The 15,366-nt window shown below is 43.4% G+C and overlaps 1 protein-coding gene across 1 annotated transcript in view; it reads right to left on the bottom strand.

Annotated features, from left to right (window-relative positions):
- ATL3 (atlastin GTPase 3) overlaps positions 1–15,366 on the bottom strand; it is a 51,440-nt gene that overhangs the window by 32,129 nt on the left and 3,945 nt on the right. The window contains exons 2-3 of the mRNA XM_032283045.1: positions 6,517–6,731; positions 6,238–6,381 (exon numbers count right to left, since the gene is read on the bottom strand). Coding sequence (XP_032138936.1) covers positions 6,238–6,381; positions 6,517–6,731 — 359 coding nt within the window. The remainder of the gene's footprint in view (positions 1–6,237; positions 6,382–6,516; positions 6,732–15,366) is intronic.

Raw genomic sequence — 15,366 nt, 5'->3', positions numbered from 1 at the left:
AAAAAAAAAAAAAAAAAAAAAAAAAAAAAAAAAAAAAAAAATTTGCAGACATACAAGAAGCAGAAAAATATAACCCAAATGAGGAGAAAAATAAATCAAAACTGACTCAGAACACAGATGTTAAAATTAACAGAAAACAACTTTTCTTTTTTTAACACAGAGTCTTACTCTGTCGCCACGCTGGAGCGCAGTGGCGCGATCTCAGCTCACTGCAACCTCCACCTCCTGGGTTCAAGCAATTCTCCTTCCTCTGCTTTTTGAGTAGCTGGGATTACAGGTACCCACCACCACACCCAACTAATTTTATTTTTAGTAGAGGCAGGGTTTCACCATGTTAGCCTGGCTGGTCTCAAACTCCTGACCTCAAGTGATCCGCCTGCCTCACCTCCCAAAGTGCTAGAATTTCAGGCATGAGCCACCATGCCTAGCCAAAAACAACTTTAAAACAGTATTCTGTATAACTGTACTACATATATTCAAAAAGTGACATAAAAGACACTAAAAGTGAAGGCAGAAACTGAATCATCTAAAAGAAAAAAAAGATTTAAAAAGTCCTAAATTTAACTGCTAGAGATGAAAATTACAATGTCTGAAATGAAAAATATACTGGACAGGATTAATACACTGGCAGGTTATAAAAGATTAGTAAACTTGAATACCTAAAAACTGTCCACAAGAAAACAGAGAAAAATAAGATTTTTTTTTTTTTTTTTTGAGACAGAGTCTTGCTCTGTCACCCAGGCTGGGAGTGCAGTGGTGCGATCTCAGCTCACTGCAACCTCTGCCTCCTGAGTTCAAGCAATTCTCCTGCCTCAGCCTCCCGAGTAGCTGGGATTACAGGCATGCGCTGCCACACACAGCTAATTTTTGTATTTTTAATAGAGATGGGGTTTCACCATGTTGGCCAGGATGGTCTCAATCTCCTGACCTCATGATCTGCTCACCTCAGCCTCCATTCATTCATTCATTCGTTTTCTTTTTTTGAGATGGAGTTTTGCTCTTGTTGCCCAGGCTGGAGTGCAGTGACGTGATCTCAGCTCACTGCAACCTCCACCTCCTGAGTTCAAGTGATTTTCCTGCCTTAGCCTCCCAAGTAGCTGGGATTACAGGCATGCGCCACCACACCTGGCTAATTTTCTGTATTCAGCAGAGATGCGGTTTCACTATGTTGGTCAGACTGGTCTGGAACTCCTGACCTCAGGTGATCCACCCACCTTGACCTCCCAAAGTGCTGGGATTACAGGCATGCACCACCATGCCCGGCCCAATAATTTTTTTAAATGAACAAAGCATCAACAAGCTGTGGAACAACTTCAAGCAGTGAGATACATGTGCAATAGGAGTCTCCAAAGGGAATAAGAGACCAAATTTGAAGAAATAATAACCTCAAAAGTGTCCAAATTTGGCCGTGCACAGTGGCTCACACCTTTAATCCAAGCACTTTGGAAGAATGACGGGGTAGGGGGAGATTGCCTGAGCTGAGGAGTTCAAGACCAGCCTGGGCAACACAGTGAAACCCTGTCTCTACTAAAAATACAAAAAATTAGCCAGGCATCGAGGTGTGCGCCTATAATTCCAGCTACTCAGGAGGTTGAGGCAGTAGAATTGCTTGAACCCGGTAGGCTGACATTGCAGTGAGCCAAGACTGAGCCACTACACTCCAGCCTGGGCAACAAAGCGAGACTCCATCTCAAAAAAAAAAAAAAAAAAAAAAAAAAAAAAAAAAAAAAAAAAAAAAAAGTCCAAATTTGACAAAAATTATATGTCTGCAAATTCAAGAAGCTCAACAAAACCCACACACTAGTAAGATGAACTACACCAAAACACATCATAATTTGCTCAAAAACAATGATAAATAGAAAATCTTTTTTTTTTTTTTTTCAGATAGAGTTTTGCTTTTGTTGCCCAGGCTGGAGTGCAGAGGCACAATATTGGCTCACTACAACCTACGCCTCCCAGGTTCAAGCGATTCTCCTGCCTCAGCCTCCCGAGTAGCTGGGATTACAGGCATGCACCACCACGCCCGGCTAATTTTGTATTTTTAGTAGAGACGGGGTTTCGCCATGTTGGACAGACTGGTTTCGAACTCCTGACCTCAAGTGATCCACCCGCCTTGGCCTCCCAAAGTGCTGGGATTACAGGTGTAAGCCACCATGCCCGGCCAAGAGAAAATCTTAAAAGCAATCAGACATACCCCATAAATATATATATCTATGTACCAAAAATATCTATGTATTTTTTTGTACATTTTTAATTAAAAAAAAAAAAACCACCAGACAAAAAAGTTGTATTAGGTACGACAGAACAAAAATAAAAATAACAGTATATTTCTTGTCAGAAACAATGTTAGCAGGCTGGGCACAGTGGCTCATGCCTGTAATCCCAGCACTTTGGGAGGCCAAGGCAGGTGGATAACCTGAGGTCAGGAGATCGAGACCAGCCTAACCAATATGGTGAAACCCCCATCTCTACTAAAAATACAAAAATTAGCTGAGTGTGGTGGCATGCGCCTATACTCCCAGCTACTTGGAAGGCTGAGACAGGAAAATTGCTTGAACCCAGGAGGCAGAGGGTGCAGTGAGTCAAGATTGTATCACTGCACTCTAGCCTGAGCAAGAGCAGACTCCGTCTCAAAAAAAAAAAAAAAAAAAAAAGAAACAATGTCAGCAAAAATGGGGCAACACCTTTAAAGTACTGAGAAAAATATGTCGGCCTAGAATTCTATACTCAGAGTAAATATTTTCCAAAAGAAAGGCAAAATAAAGATTTTTCAGATGTATGAAGGCTAAAAGAATTCAGTACCAACAGATCAGTGCTTCAAAATATAAAAGGAAGTCCTTCAGGCTGAAGGGAAAATGACACCAGACAAATTGAAAAATAAAGAGCAAGGCTAATGGTAACTACATGGGTAACACATGACTCTTTAATTTAAATGTCTTTAAGATAACTGACTGTTCCAGACTGGGCAACATGGCAAAACCCCATCTCTATAAAAAATATAAAAAATTAGCTGGGCACAGTGGAGCAATGCCTGTAGTTCCAGCTGTTCAGGAGGCTGAGGTGGGAAGATCACCTGAGCGTGGGAAGTCGAGGCTATAGTGAACCATGATCATGTCACTGCACTCCAGTCTGGGAGACAGAGGAGACCTTGTCTCAAAAAATAAAATAGGCCAGGCACGGTGGCTCACGCCTGTAATCCCAGCACTTTGGGAGGCCGAGGCGGGTGGATCACGAGGTCAAGAGATCGAGACCATACTGGTCAACACGCTGAAACCCCGTCTCTACTAAAACTACAAAAAATCAGCTGGGCATGGTGGTGCGTGCCTGTAATCCCAGCTACTCAGGAGGCTGAGGCAGGAGAATTGCCTGAACCCAGGAGGCGGAGGTTGCGGTGAGCCGAGATCGCGCCATTGCACTCCAGCCTGGGTAACAAGAGCGAAACTCCGTCTCCAAAAAAAAATAAAATAAAATAAAATAAAAATAAGTGACCATGGCACAAAAGCTGGGAGGAAAGAAATGGAATGTCAATTTTATCTCAATAAAAATTATTTTAAAAATTAAAAGACTAGGCTGGGCACAGTGGCTCATGCCTGTAATCCCAGCACTTTGGGAGGCCAAGATGGGTGGATCACGAGGTCAGGAGTTCAAGACCAGCCTGGCCAAGATGGTGAAACCCTTCCTCTACTAAAAATACAAAAATTAGCCAGGCGTGGTGGCGTATGCCTGTAATCCCAGCTACTTGGGAGGCTGAGGTAGGAGAATGACTTGAACCCAGGAGGCGGAGGTTGCAGTAGCCAAGATCACACCACTGCACTCTAGCCTGGACAACAAGAATGAGAATTTGTCTCAAAAAAAAAAAATTAAAAATTTCAATACTATAACTCATTATCCTATATTCTCCTTTTTCTTTTCTTTTTCTTTTTTTTAAGACAGAGTCTCACTCTTGACCTCCTGGGCTCAAGTCATCCTCCCACCTCAGCCTTCCCAAGTAGCTGGGATTACAGGTAAGTGCCATCACACTCAGCTTATTTTATTTCTTGTAGAGATGGGGTCTCACTATGTTGCACAGGCTGGTCTCAAACTCTTGGCCTCAAGTGATTCTCCCACCTCAGCCTCCCAAAGAGCTGGGATTACAGGCATGAGCCACCACACCTGACCTATTCTCTTTTTCCTAAAAAGTTCCTGGCCAGATGCGGTGGCCCACACCTGTAATCCCAGAACTTCGAGAGGCGGAGGATCACCTGAGGTCAGGAGTTCAAGACCAGCCTGGTCAAGATGGTGAAACCCCATGTCTACTACAAATATAAAAATTAGCTAAATGTGGTGGTGCACACTTGTAATCCCAACTACTCGGGAGGCTGAAGCAGGAGAATTCCCTAAATCCGAGAGGTGGAGGTGGAGATTGCAGTGAACTGAGATCGCGCCATTGCACACCAGCCTAAGTGACAGAGCGGGACTCCATCTCAAAAAAAAACAAAACCAAAAAAAAGCACAAATAGCTGTGAAAGCATACTTGTAGGATGGAGTTAAAACAGATGAAATGGATGAAACAGTCTGCATAAGAAACACATGACAACCGTGTGCGGTGGCTCACGCCTGTAGTCCCAGCACTTTGGGAGGCCAAGGTGAAATGCACCTGTAATCCCAGCTACTCAGGAGGCTGAGGCAAGAGAATCACTTGAACCCAAGAAGCAGAGGTTGCGGTGAGCCAAAATCGGGCCACTGCACTCCAGCCTGGATGACAGAGCAAGACTCTATCTCTAAAAAAAGAAAGAAACACATGACTTACTCCTCCTAACCCTTACAGAGAAATCTGTGGAGAGGCTCTATGGCCATACCTTATCTGGCATGGATGAGACTGGGGATAAAAAGCCCTACGGATAGCTGGGGGGTAGTGAATGCCCACTTTCTGAAGAGTGAGATTGCCAATGTCATTTCCCTGCTCAACTCCCAGAACAACAGCGGCTAGGCCTGTGCCACTCATACAGGAGTAAGGAAGTAAAGAACAAAAGTGATAACAGGTAAGAACATCAGCCTCTGGGAAGCAAAAATGACGCAGAGAGGAGAATAACGCATATGACAACTGCTTTCTGTTAGAAGACTTTCAGTATGGCCTCTCAAACTATATTCATGCATTTTTTTAAGAATCTTAGGCCGGGCGCGGTGGCTCAAGCCTGTAATCCCAGCACTTTGGGAGGCCTAGGCGGGTGGATCACGAGGTCAAGAGATCGAGACCATCCTGGTCAACATGGTGAAACCCCGTCTCTACTACAAATACAAAAGTTCAGCTGGGCATGGTGGCGTGTGCCTGTAATCCCAGCTACTCAGGAGGCTGAGGCAGGAGAATTGCCTGAACCCAGGAGGCGGAGGTTGCGGTGAGCCAAGATCGTGCCATTGCACTCCAGCCTGGGTAACAAGAGCGAAACTCCGTTTCAAAAAAAAAAAAAAAAAAAAAAAAGTATCTTAAAGACAATCAATATGTTTAAATCATTCGCTTTGATAAAAGGTTTCTGTTTTCACATCTTCTTTCCTTTTACTAAAAAAATTTTCAGAAAATTGCAGTTAATAAAAGGCACAAACAAATCAATAGGTATATACCAGTGGAAAACACAATATAAAACTCAAAATGCCATTGGCTTCCTTAGTTGGTAAAGAACACAAAATGTAACAGGCAGAACAGGCAGAAACAGTTTGTTTCAAACAAATTAAAAAGCTACGTGTTTTTTAAATTCTCCCCAAGCTGGATACACACACACCCACAAAAATAGTATGTGAAGGAAAGCTGTCATACACAAGAAGTTGTAACCTGAATTATTCAAGGAAAAACATGTTGAAATAGGAATTAACAGAGTCAGCAACAGATTAATAATTTTTAATTGAATCTTAAATTCCTACATGGCTCTAAGCAATACAACATAAAGTACTGCTAAGTACAAAGGAAAAAGTCTGCACAGCCTTTAGCAAAAATGCTTTTCCAAAAAAATTAAAGCAATCAGCAGACCAACGAGACTACAGCTCAACATCAGAGCTATAACTTCTCATATCTGTGTCAGAAAATCCTATTTATCTACAACAAACTGAAATTTCAGGACAAAACAGAGACTTTTAACATTAATTCTTACTTTACTTACTTTAAATTATGTGATAAAAGGTTTTTTAATTGGATTAACACAGTACATGCCCAAGTTCATATTTTGTAGTTGTTTTTGTTAATCTGTATGTCATTTTCATCCTTACCTTCTCCCCACCTGGCTTCACCACAGTGAAAACTTCACTCCAGATCTGAATCCCAGTGGTTTCTGGATCAGAACCCCCCCTCCATGAAAATCCTGTTAACGGTTCTTCTGGGTCACCCAACCAATTTGAACGGCCACTTTCCTTCTACAGGAGAAGTAAGAAATTTCCATTAAATCTTAATTGAAAATTTTATGCATCAAGGATAATCTATGAGCTTATTTTGCATTTTTGAACATTAAAGTCTCACCTTTTACTTGAAATAAAATAATTCTATCTTACCTGAGAATATAAGTATCGTAGCATAAAATCCAGAATGAAAGACTTGCCCTTTCGGAAGGCACCAGCCACTGAAACCACCACCACATCAAGATCTCGGATGTGGTCCTGCAAGAGGATGCTGGCCAAGGCTTTCTCATCTAGCTCAAAGGAATGTTGTTCTTTCTGAACCAAAACAACCTGCACTGGTTCAGGCTTGCTGCTCTCCATGGCATCACCTATGTTCATGTAGAGAAAAAAAAAATAGTGTCAAATTTTTTAAATATGTTTTTGAATGTGAGGAAAACAAAAACTTCTTAAACAGGGCACAAGGCTGGGCTCAGTGGCTCAGGCCTATAATCCCAGCATTTTGGGAAACCAAAGCAGGATAACTTGAGGCTAGGAGTTTGAGACTACCCTGGGAAACAGTGAAACCCAGCTCTACAAAATTAAAAAAATTAGCAGCCGGGTGAAGTAGCTCACGCCTATAATCCCAGCACTTTGGAAGGCCAAGGTGGGCAGATCACCTGAGGTCGGGAGATTGAGACCAGCATAGCCAACATGGTGAAGCCCCGTCTCTACTCAAAATACAAAATTGGTCAGACGTGGTGGCGCATGCCTGTAATCCCAGCTTCTTGGGAGGCTGAGGCAGGAGAATCGCTTGAACCCAGTAGGCGGAGGTTGCAGTGAGCTGAGATCACGTCATTGCACTCCAGCCTGGGTGACGAGAGCAAAACTCCATCTAAAAAAAAAAAACCAGGCTAGGCACAGTGGCTCATGCCTGTAATCCCAACACTTTGGGAGGCCGAGGCAGGTGGATCACGAGGTCAAGAGATCGAGACCATCCTGGCCAACATGGTAAAACCCCGTCTCTACTAAAAATACAAAAAAAAAAAATTAGCTGGGCATGGCAGCGCACACCTGTAGTCCCAGCTACTCAGGAGGCTGAGGCAGGAAAATTAGTTGAACCCAGGAGGTGGGGACTGCAGGGAGCCGAGATCGTGCCACAGCACTACAGCCTGGGCGACAGTGCAAGACTCCATCTCAAAAAAAAAAAAAAAAAAAAAGGTGGGTGTGGTGGCTCATGCCTGTAACCCCAGCACTTCGGGAGGCCAAAGCGAGTGGATCACCTAAGGTCAGGAGTTCAAGACTGGCCAACATGGCAAAACCCTGTCTCTACTAACAAATACAAAAATTAGCTGGGTGCAGGTATCTATAATTCCAGCTACTTGGGAGGCTGAGACAGAAGAATTGCTTGAACCCGGGAGGTGGAGGTTGCAGTGAGTCAAGATTGCACCATTGCACTCCTGTAGTGGTGTACACCTGTAGTCCTAGCTACTTGGGAAGCTAAGGCAGGAAGACTGTAGTAGTGGGAAGCTAAGGCAGGAAGACTGCTTGAACCCAGGGTTTTGAGGTTACAGTGAGCTATGATCGCACCACTGTACTCCAGCCTAGGTGACAAAACAAAACAAAACGAAATGAACACAAAAGAACTAACCATAGAAAGGCCAGGCACAGTGGTTCGCCCCTGTAATCCCAGCACTTTGACAGGCCGAGGTGGGTTGATCACTTGAGGTCAGGAGTTCAAGACGAGCCTGGCCAACATGACCAAACCCTACCTCTACCAAAAAATACAAAAATTAGTCAGGTGTGGTGGTGCACACCTGTAAGTCCCAGCTGCCCAGGAGGCTGAGGCATGAGAATAACTTGAACCTGGGAGGCAAAGGTTGCAGTGAGCCAAGATCATGCCATTGCACTCCTATCTGGGTGACAGATAAGACCCTGTCTCAAAAAAAAAAAGTACTAACCATAAAAGAAAATAAAATGACAACAGAGACTTCATTGGAATTAAATTTTTGTTCACTTAAAGACTTCAATAAGTAAAAGTGCAAGCCATAGGCTAGGAAAGAGTATTCACAATATCTATTTCCAAAGGACCCACATCCAGCATCAACATAGCAATCCATAAGAAAAAAAACGAACATTACAAGTTTTAAAATAATAATGATGAATAAAAGACTGTAAACAGGCACTTCCCACACACACACACAAAAAGATATACAAATCCTATTAAAAGGTGATTCCAGCCGAGTGGGGTGGCTCACGCCTGTAATCTCAGCACTTTGAGGGGCCAAGGCAGGTGGATCACGAGGTCAGGAGTTTGAGACCAGCCTGACCAACATGGTGAAACCCCGTCTCTACTAAAAATACAAAAATTAGCTGGGCGTGGTGGCACGCACCTATAATCCCAGCTACTCAGGAGGCTGAGGCAGGAGAATCACTTGAGCCCAGGAGGCAGAGGCTGCAGTGAGCTGAGATCATGCCACTGGACTCCAGCCTGGGCAACAGAGCGAGATTCCGTCTCAAAAAAAAAAGGTGCTTCCATATCATTACTTAACAGCGAAATGTAAATTAAAACTACAATAAAATACCACTACCTGCCCATCAGAATGGCTAAAATTTAAAAGACTGACAATATCAACTATGGGACAGGGTATGGAGCAACTGGAATTTTCACACCTTCTGATAGGAGCACAAAATACTACAGCGACTTCAAAAAACTGTTTGGCAGTAACTACAGAAATTAAATATATCTGTGATCTGGCAATTCTCCTAGGTATACACCTAAGAGAAATGAATGCCTATGTCCACCAAAAAATATATATACAAAAATGTAGAGTTAGGCATGATAGCTCACATGTGTAGTCCCAGCTACTTGGAGGGCTGAGGCAGGAAGATTACTTGAGCCCAGGAGTTCAAGACCAACATGGACAATATTGCAAGACTCTATCTCAAAAACAGAAAGTTCATATCAGCTTTACTCAAAACAGTCCAAAAGTGGAAATCAAACGTCTATCAATAATTATCAAATGTCTATCAAACACACTTTTTAAAGTGTGTTTGCCACTGCTAAGCTTTCTATATGTATTATTTAATCTTCAGAACATCTCTATGATATAAATAATACTGCTCCATTTTAAAAAGAAGGAAATGGCCAGGCTCAGTGACTCACACCTGTAATCCCAGCACTTTGGGAGGCCAAGGCAGGTGGATCACCTGAGGTCAGGAATTTAAGACCAGCCTGGCCAACATAGTGAAGCTTTGTCTCTACTAAAAATACAAAAAAAAAAAAAAAAAAAAAAAAAATTCCCGGGTTGTGGGGCAACCCTTTGTGCCCGCTTCTCCAGAGGCTAAGGGGGAACTGCTTTAACCCCAGGAGGCAGAAACTGCAGTGAGCTGTGATCGCACCACTGCACTCCAGCCTCGGTGGCAGAGCAAGATTCTGTCTCAAAAAAAAAAAAAGAAGGAAATGAAGGCATATGAAGGTTCAGCATATTACCCAACAGATCCTAGAGATAAGCTCAAAAAAAGATCTTTAGGTGGTTGTGCTTTGCAGATCATTAGCAATAACTCAAAATGTTTTAGAAGCAATTAATTCTATAGTTCAAAATTAAGCACTAACTAGTATTATACCTTCCCTATCAGAGTTTATCTACCAAAACACAAAGTTAATTAACTAATTTGAAATCCAGGCCAGGCACAGCATTCACGCCTATACTCCCAGCACCTAAAGAGGCTGAGATGGGAGGATTGCTTGAGGCCAGGTGTTCAAGACCAACTTTGCCAACATAGCGAGACCCTATAAGGAAAGGAAAGGACAGGGGAAAGGAAAAAAGGAATGAGGGAGGGGAGGGGAGGGAAGGAGCAAGAAAGCAAGAAAGAAATTCATTCAGGGCGGGCGTGGTGGCTCATGCCTATAATCCCAGCACTTTGGGAGGCCAAGGTGAGCAGATCACCTGAGGTCAGGAGACAGCCTGGTCCAACATGGTGAAATCCTGTCTCTACTAAAAATACAAAAACTAGCCAGGCATGGTGGTGGGCGCCTGCAATCCCAGGTACTCCAGAGGCTAAGGGAGGAGAATTGCTTGAACCCAGGAGGTGGAGGTGGCAGTGGGCTGAGATAGCACCACTGCACTCCAGCCTGGGTGACAGAGTGAAACTCTCTCTCCAAAAAAAAAAAAAAAATTCAGAGCCACCTAGTAGCTGTAGATTTAGGAGAAGTTTACAAAAAACTACTAGTGGGGCCTAAGGAATGAATAAAAAACTATTTCCCTAAGTGTGAGTATGTATCACTGGTATTAAAGATGTTTATAGGTAGTGAAAAGGACATATTAATTTTAGTAATTATGTATTTAATGTATACTTTAAAACAATAAATCTGTATTTTAATGAATTCTTGTTTAGAAGGAGGCTAAGCTTAAGAAGTCTATTAATTAATTTACTTAAGACAAGGTCTGGCTCTATCACCCACGTTGGAGTACAGTGGCGCAATCTCAGCTCACTGCAACCTCTATCTCTTGGGCTCAAGACATCCTCCCACCTCAGCCTCCTGAGTAGCTGGGACTACAGGCATGCATCACCATACCCAGCTAATTTTTGTATTTTTTAGAGAGATGGGGTTTCATCATGTTGCCCAGGCCGGTCTTGAACTCCTGAGCTCAAAGATCCACCTGTCTCTCAGCCTCCCAAAGTGCTAGGATTACAGGTATGAGACACTCTACCCAGCCAAGAAGTCAATTTAAAGTAGACTTAAGGAGACATATTAAGTAAAGCTTAGTATTGACAGGCAGACATGGCCAAAATCACAACGATGGTCCCAAAATGACTGTCTAACCAACACTGAGGGCTGTACAATCATGGCAGACAAAATAGCTTGACTGCCGACTCTCTACCCTTTAAGCTACTGGAATTGCTGCTCACTTACATTTATAATACCAGATAACAACAGAAGGGTTCTTCGTGGGTTTTGTTTTTGTTTTTGTTTTGGAGACAGTGCCTTGCTCTGGCACCCAGGCTGAAATGCAGTGGTGCAATCCTGGCTTACTGCAGCCTCAAACTCCTGGGTTCAAGCGATCCACCCACCTCAGCCGCCAGAGTAGCTGGGACTACAGGTGTGTGCCTCCATGCCTGGCTTTTTAATTTTTTGTAGAGATAGGAGTCTCATTATGTTGTCCACATTAGTCTCAAATTCCTGGGCTCCAGTGATCCTCTCACCTCAGCCTCCCAAAGTGCTGGGATGATAGGTGTGAGTCACTGTGCCGGGCTTCTTCCTATTTTTTAATTTTTTGCAGACTATTGGAAAACAAGTTATAAGTATAGGTTAAATCTGTTATTGACCAGATTAAAAAGGAAACATTTCTATGAATAATATTTTAGGGTACTTATTGCCCCAGCAGCAGGTAATCCAAGATCCAAAGACCTTCAGTCTTTCATACAAAAGAACTAATGAGAAGAATTTATTCAGACCTTAGGGATAAGCCACAGTGTTAAGTACTGTGTAGCACTCAAAGAAATACAAAACAAAGTCTCGATTGTAGCAGAGATGTCTGGTTGTTTCCCCAACATTAATTTCTCCTTCCTGCTATATAACAGATTTTCAGCTGGGCATACAACTGCCCAGAAGAAACACATTTCCAACCCAAACCTATAGCTAGGATACTACCAGGTGACTAAATTCTGACCAATGGGAAGTGACCGGAAATGACACAGGCAACTTCCAGGTCAGGCATTTTCCCCCTGCTTGCTGAATGGATGTAAAAGTGGGAGTGGATCGTCTTGGGCCAGGCATATAAGAGCAACACCCCAGGAATGCTGGAGAAACAAGAGAGGTCAGATTTAACATAGCAGAACTACCATACTGGTTCACTTCCCTGTGAATGAAAAATAAATGTCTACCTTACTTAAATCACGTATTCGGAGGCTCTATCAGATACAGCTAAGCCTAGGAGCCAATACAACAGTCTTCCAGGACTTTAAAATTAAGTTCTTCATAGCAGATCTTTCTATTTTATCTGTTTCACTATCACAAGTTTACTGAGCAATGTGAATGAAATGACACCCAGCACTACGATAAACTATTGTAAAATGAAGGGATGGCATGTACCATAATATAGTTGAAGGCTACAACCCGAAGGATGCAAGTGGCATTGTCAGAGCAGTAGACAATGGAAGATAAGGTTACGTGGCTACAAGATGAGATAATCCAATGATAAGAATGTATACGGTAGTATACAGTAAACTGCACTTCAAGAGAAGCTGAAGACTACTGAGGACAGCTGAGGGGGAAAAAAATCCTTACTCATCACTTCCTCTCTCTCTCCCTGTAGCACAGTACCCAAGAATAAAAGAAGGGAACCAGTCTCTGTTTAGTTGGAGGAGCTGGGGTGATTCCGCATTTCTCTTCACACCAATAGCATAAGCATGATTATCAGCAACCACCAGATTTAAAAAGATCTTGTTGGCCAGGCATGGGAGCTCACGCCTGTTAATCCCAGCACTCTGGGGAGGCCAAGGCTGGTGGATCACCTGAGATTAGGAGTTTGAGACCAGCCTGGGCAACATGACAAAAACCCATCTCTACTAAAAATATAAAAATTAACCAGGCATGGTGGTAATGCACTTGTAATTCCAGCTACTTAATATCACTTGAAACTGGGAGGCAGAAGTTGCAGTGAATCAAGATCGCCCCACTGTACTCCAACCTGGACAACAGAGCAAGACCCTGTCTCATTAAAAAAAAAAAAAAGTTGTTCACTGACAGTCCTCCTTTGGTGTGGGCCCATGTAAGGGAAGAATTATTTTGAGCTGTACACATCACCAATAATGCCAGTTAAATGAAGCTCCTTGTATATTACACCTTTTTTTTTTTTAACTGGGTCTTGCTCTGTTGCACAGGCTAGAGTGCAGTGGTGCAATCATGGTTCACTGCAGCTTTGACCTACCAAGCCCAAGAAATCCTCCCACCTCAGCCTCCCAATCTCATCTCACTACAACCTCCAAGTCCCGGGTTCAAATGATTCTCCTGCCTCAGCCTCCGAAGTAGCTGTGATTACAGGTGTCTGCCACCACGTCTGACTAATTTTTGTATTTTTAGTAGAGACAGGGTTTCATCATGCTGGCCAGGCTGGTCTTGAACTCCTGACATCAGCTGACCTGCCCACTGCAGTCTCCCAAAGGGCTGGGATTATAGGCATAAGCCACCATGCCCGGCCTATCCTCTATTTTGACGATACAACTTCACAGATCTCTAACCTGCATTTAGTCCAAATGTACCCCTGCCTAAGGGACAGATTCACCTGCTTACTCTCAGCAGTAACCTGTGGAAATATATGAACTTAAGAGTCAAAATGCAAGTTCCTGCTCCAGCCCTACCACTAACAACCTGTGTGATCCTGGGCATGTCTAGTTTTCAGTTTCGTTAGCAAAATGAGTCAAGTGCTGGCTGGGCATGGTGGCTCATGCCTGTAATCCCAGCACTTTGGGAGGCCGAGGTAGGTGGATCAAGCACTTTGCACAATCAGGTGATCTGCCTGCCTTGGCCTCTCAAAGTGCTGGGATTACAGGTATGAGCCACTGCGTCCAGTCCACTTCTCATGAAACTTAAACTCTGGAGATCTAGTCTCCGGGAAGGGTACTAGAAATATCTGTAAGTGGCAACCTTACATGTCTTGTCCTTCTAGAGAAGCAATTATTTTCCAAGGTCTAACTCTGCATGCTGCAACAGCAGTTAATGCTATATTACATTACTTAAATGAATACGGAAAACACATGACATTTTTGTACAGACACAAGACTACGCCTGGACCATAGTGACATCTGTCATTCATATGTATTTATGTGAAGTTAAGGCCTGTTTAAAATTCCAGAAATAGTTCATAAGTCTTAAGATTGAATGCAGTTCTCAGTACCATGATGGAACTTGTGCTATCCTGCCTGGGACATGAACTGTTCTTTTTTCCACAGTATCCACACTTTATACACCACCAGCCCGTTAGTTACGTTAGTTACTTAGCAGCCTTCTCATCAACCAACGTAGTGTATACAGGGCTCAGTGCCGTCAGCAGTTTCAGTCATCCACTGGGGGCCTTACAGTATATTCCCCTCAGATAATGGGGACTACCTAACTGCTGTAAATAGCTCATGATAATACTGTATCAGCCATCAACTAAAATATGTAGAAAATGATGAAAATCTTTGTATAATAATTAGAAAGTTTTATTTGTTTTTTGAGACAGATTCTTGCTCTGTTGCCCAGGCTGGAGAGCAGTGGTGACATCCCTGCTCACTGCAACCTCTGCCTCACAGGTTCAGGTGATTCTCCCACCTCAGCCTCCCAAGAGTTTAAGATTCCTGAGAAGTGGGCCAGGCACAGTGGCTCACACCTGTAATCCCAGGACTTTGGGAGACTGAGGCAGGCAGATCAAGAGGTCAGGAGTTTGGCCGGGCGTGGTGGCTCACACCTGTAATCCAAACACTTTGGAGGCCAAGGCAGGCGGATCACCTGAGGTCAGAAGTTCAAGACCAGCCTGACCAACATGGTGAAATCCCATTTTAAAAAAAAAAAAAAGAGTTCAGGAGTTCAAGACCAGCCTGGCCAACATGGCGAAACCCTATCTCTACTAAGAAATACATTGCCCGGCACGGAGACTCATGCCTGTAATCCCAACACTTTGGGAGCCCAAGGTGGGCAGATCATTTGCAGTCAGGAGTTTGAGACCAGCCTGACCAATATGGTGAAACCCTGTCTCTACTAAAAATACAAAAAAGTAACCGGGCATGGTGGTGCATGCCTATAGTCCCAGCTACTCGGGAGCCTGAAGCAGGAGAATTGCTTAAACTTGGGAGACGAATGTTGCAGTGAGCTGAGATCACGCCACTGCACTGCAGCCTGAGTGACAGAGCAAGACCCTATCACCAAAATAAATAAATAAATAAAATTTAAAAACTGACAGTGGGCTGGGCGCGGTGGCTCACGCCTATAATCCCAGCACTTTGGGAGGCCAAGGCGGGTGGATCACGAGGTCAAGAGATCGA

The sequence above is a fragment of the Sapajus apella genome, unplaced genomic scaffold (genome assembly GCF_009761245.1).
Source record: "Sapajus apella isolate SASKATOON/1434 unplaced genomic scaffold, GSC_monkey_1.0 scaffold14, whole genome shotgun sequence".
Lineage (NCBI taxonomy): Eukaryota > Metazoa > Chordata > Mammalia > Primates > Cebidae > Sapajus > Sapajus apella.
The sequence above is the reverse complement of the archived record's forward strand: the minus strand, read 5'-3'. Positions and strand labels throughout refer to the sequence as shown.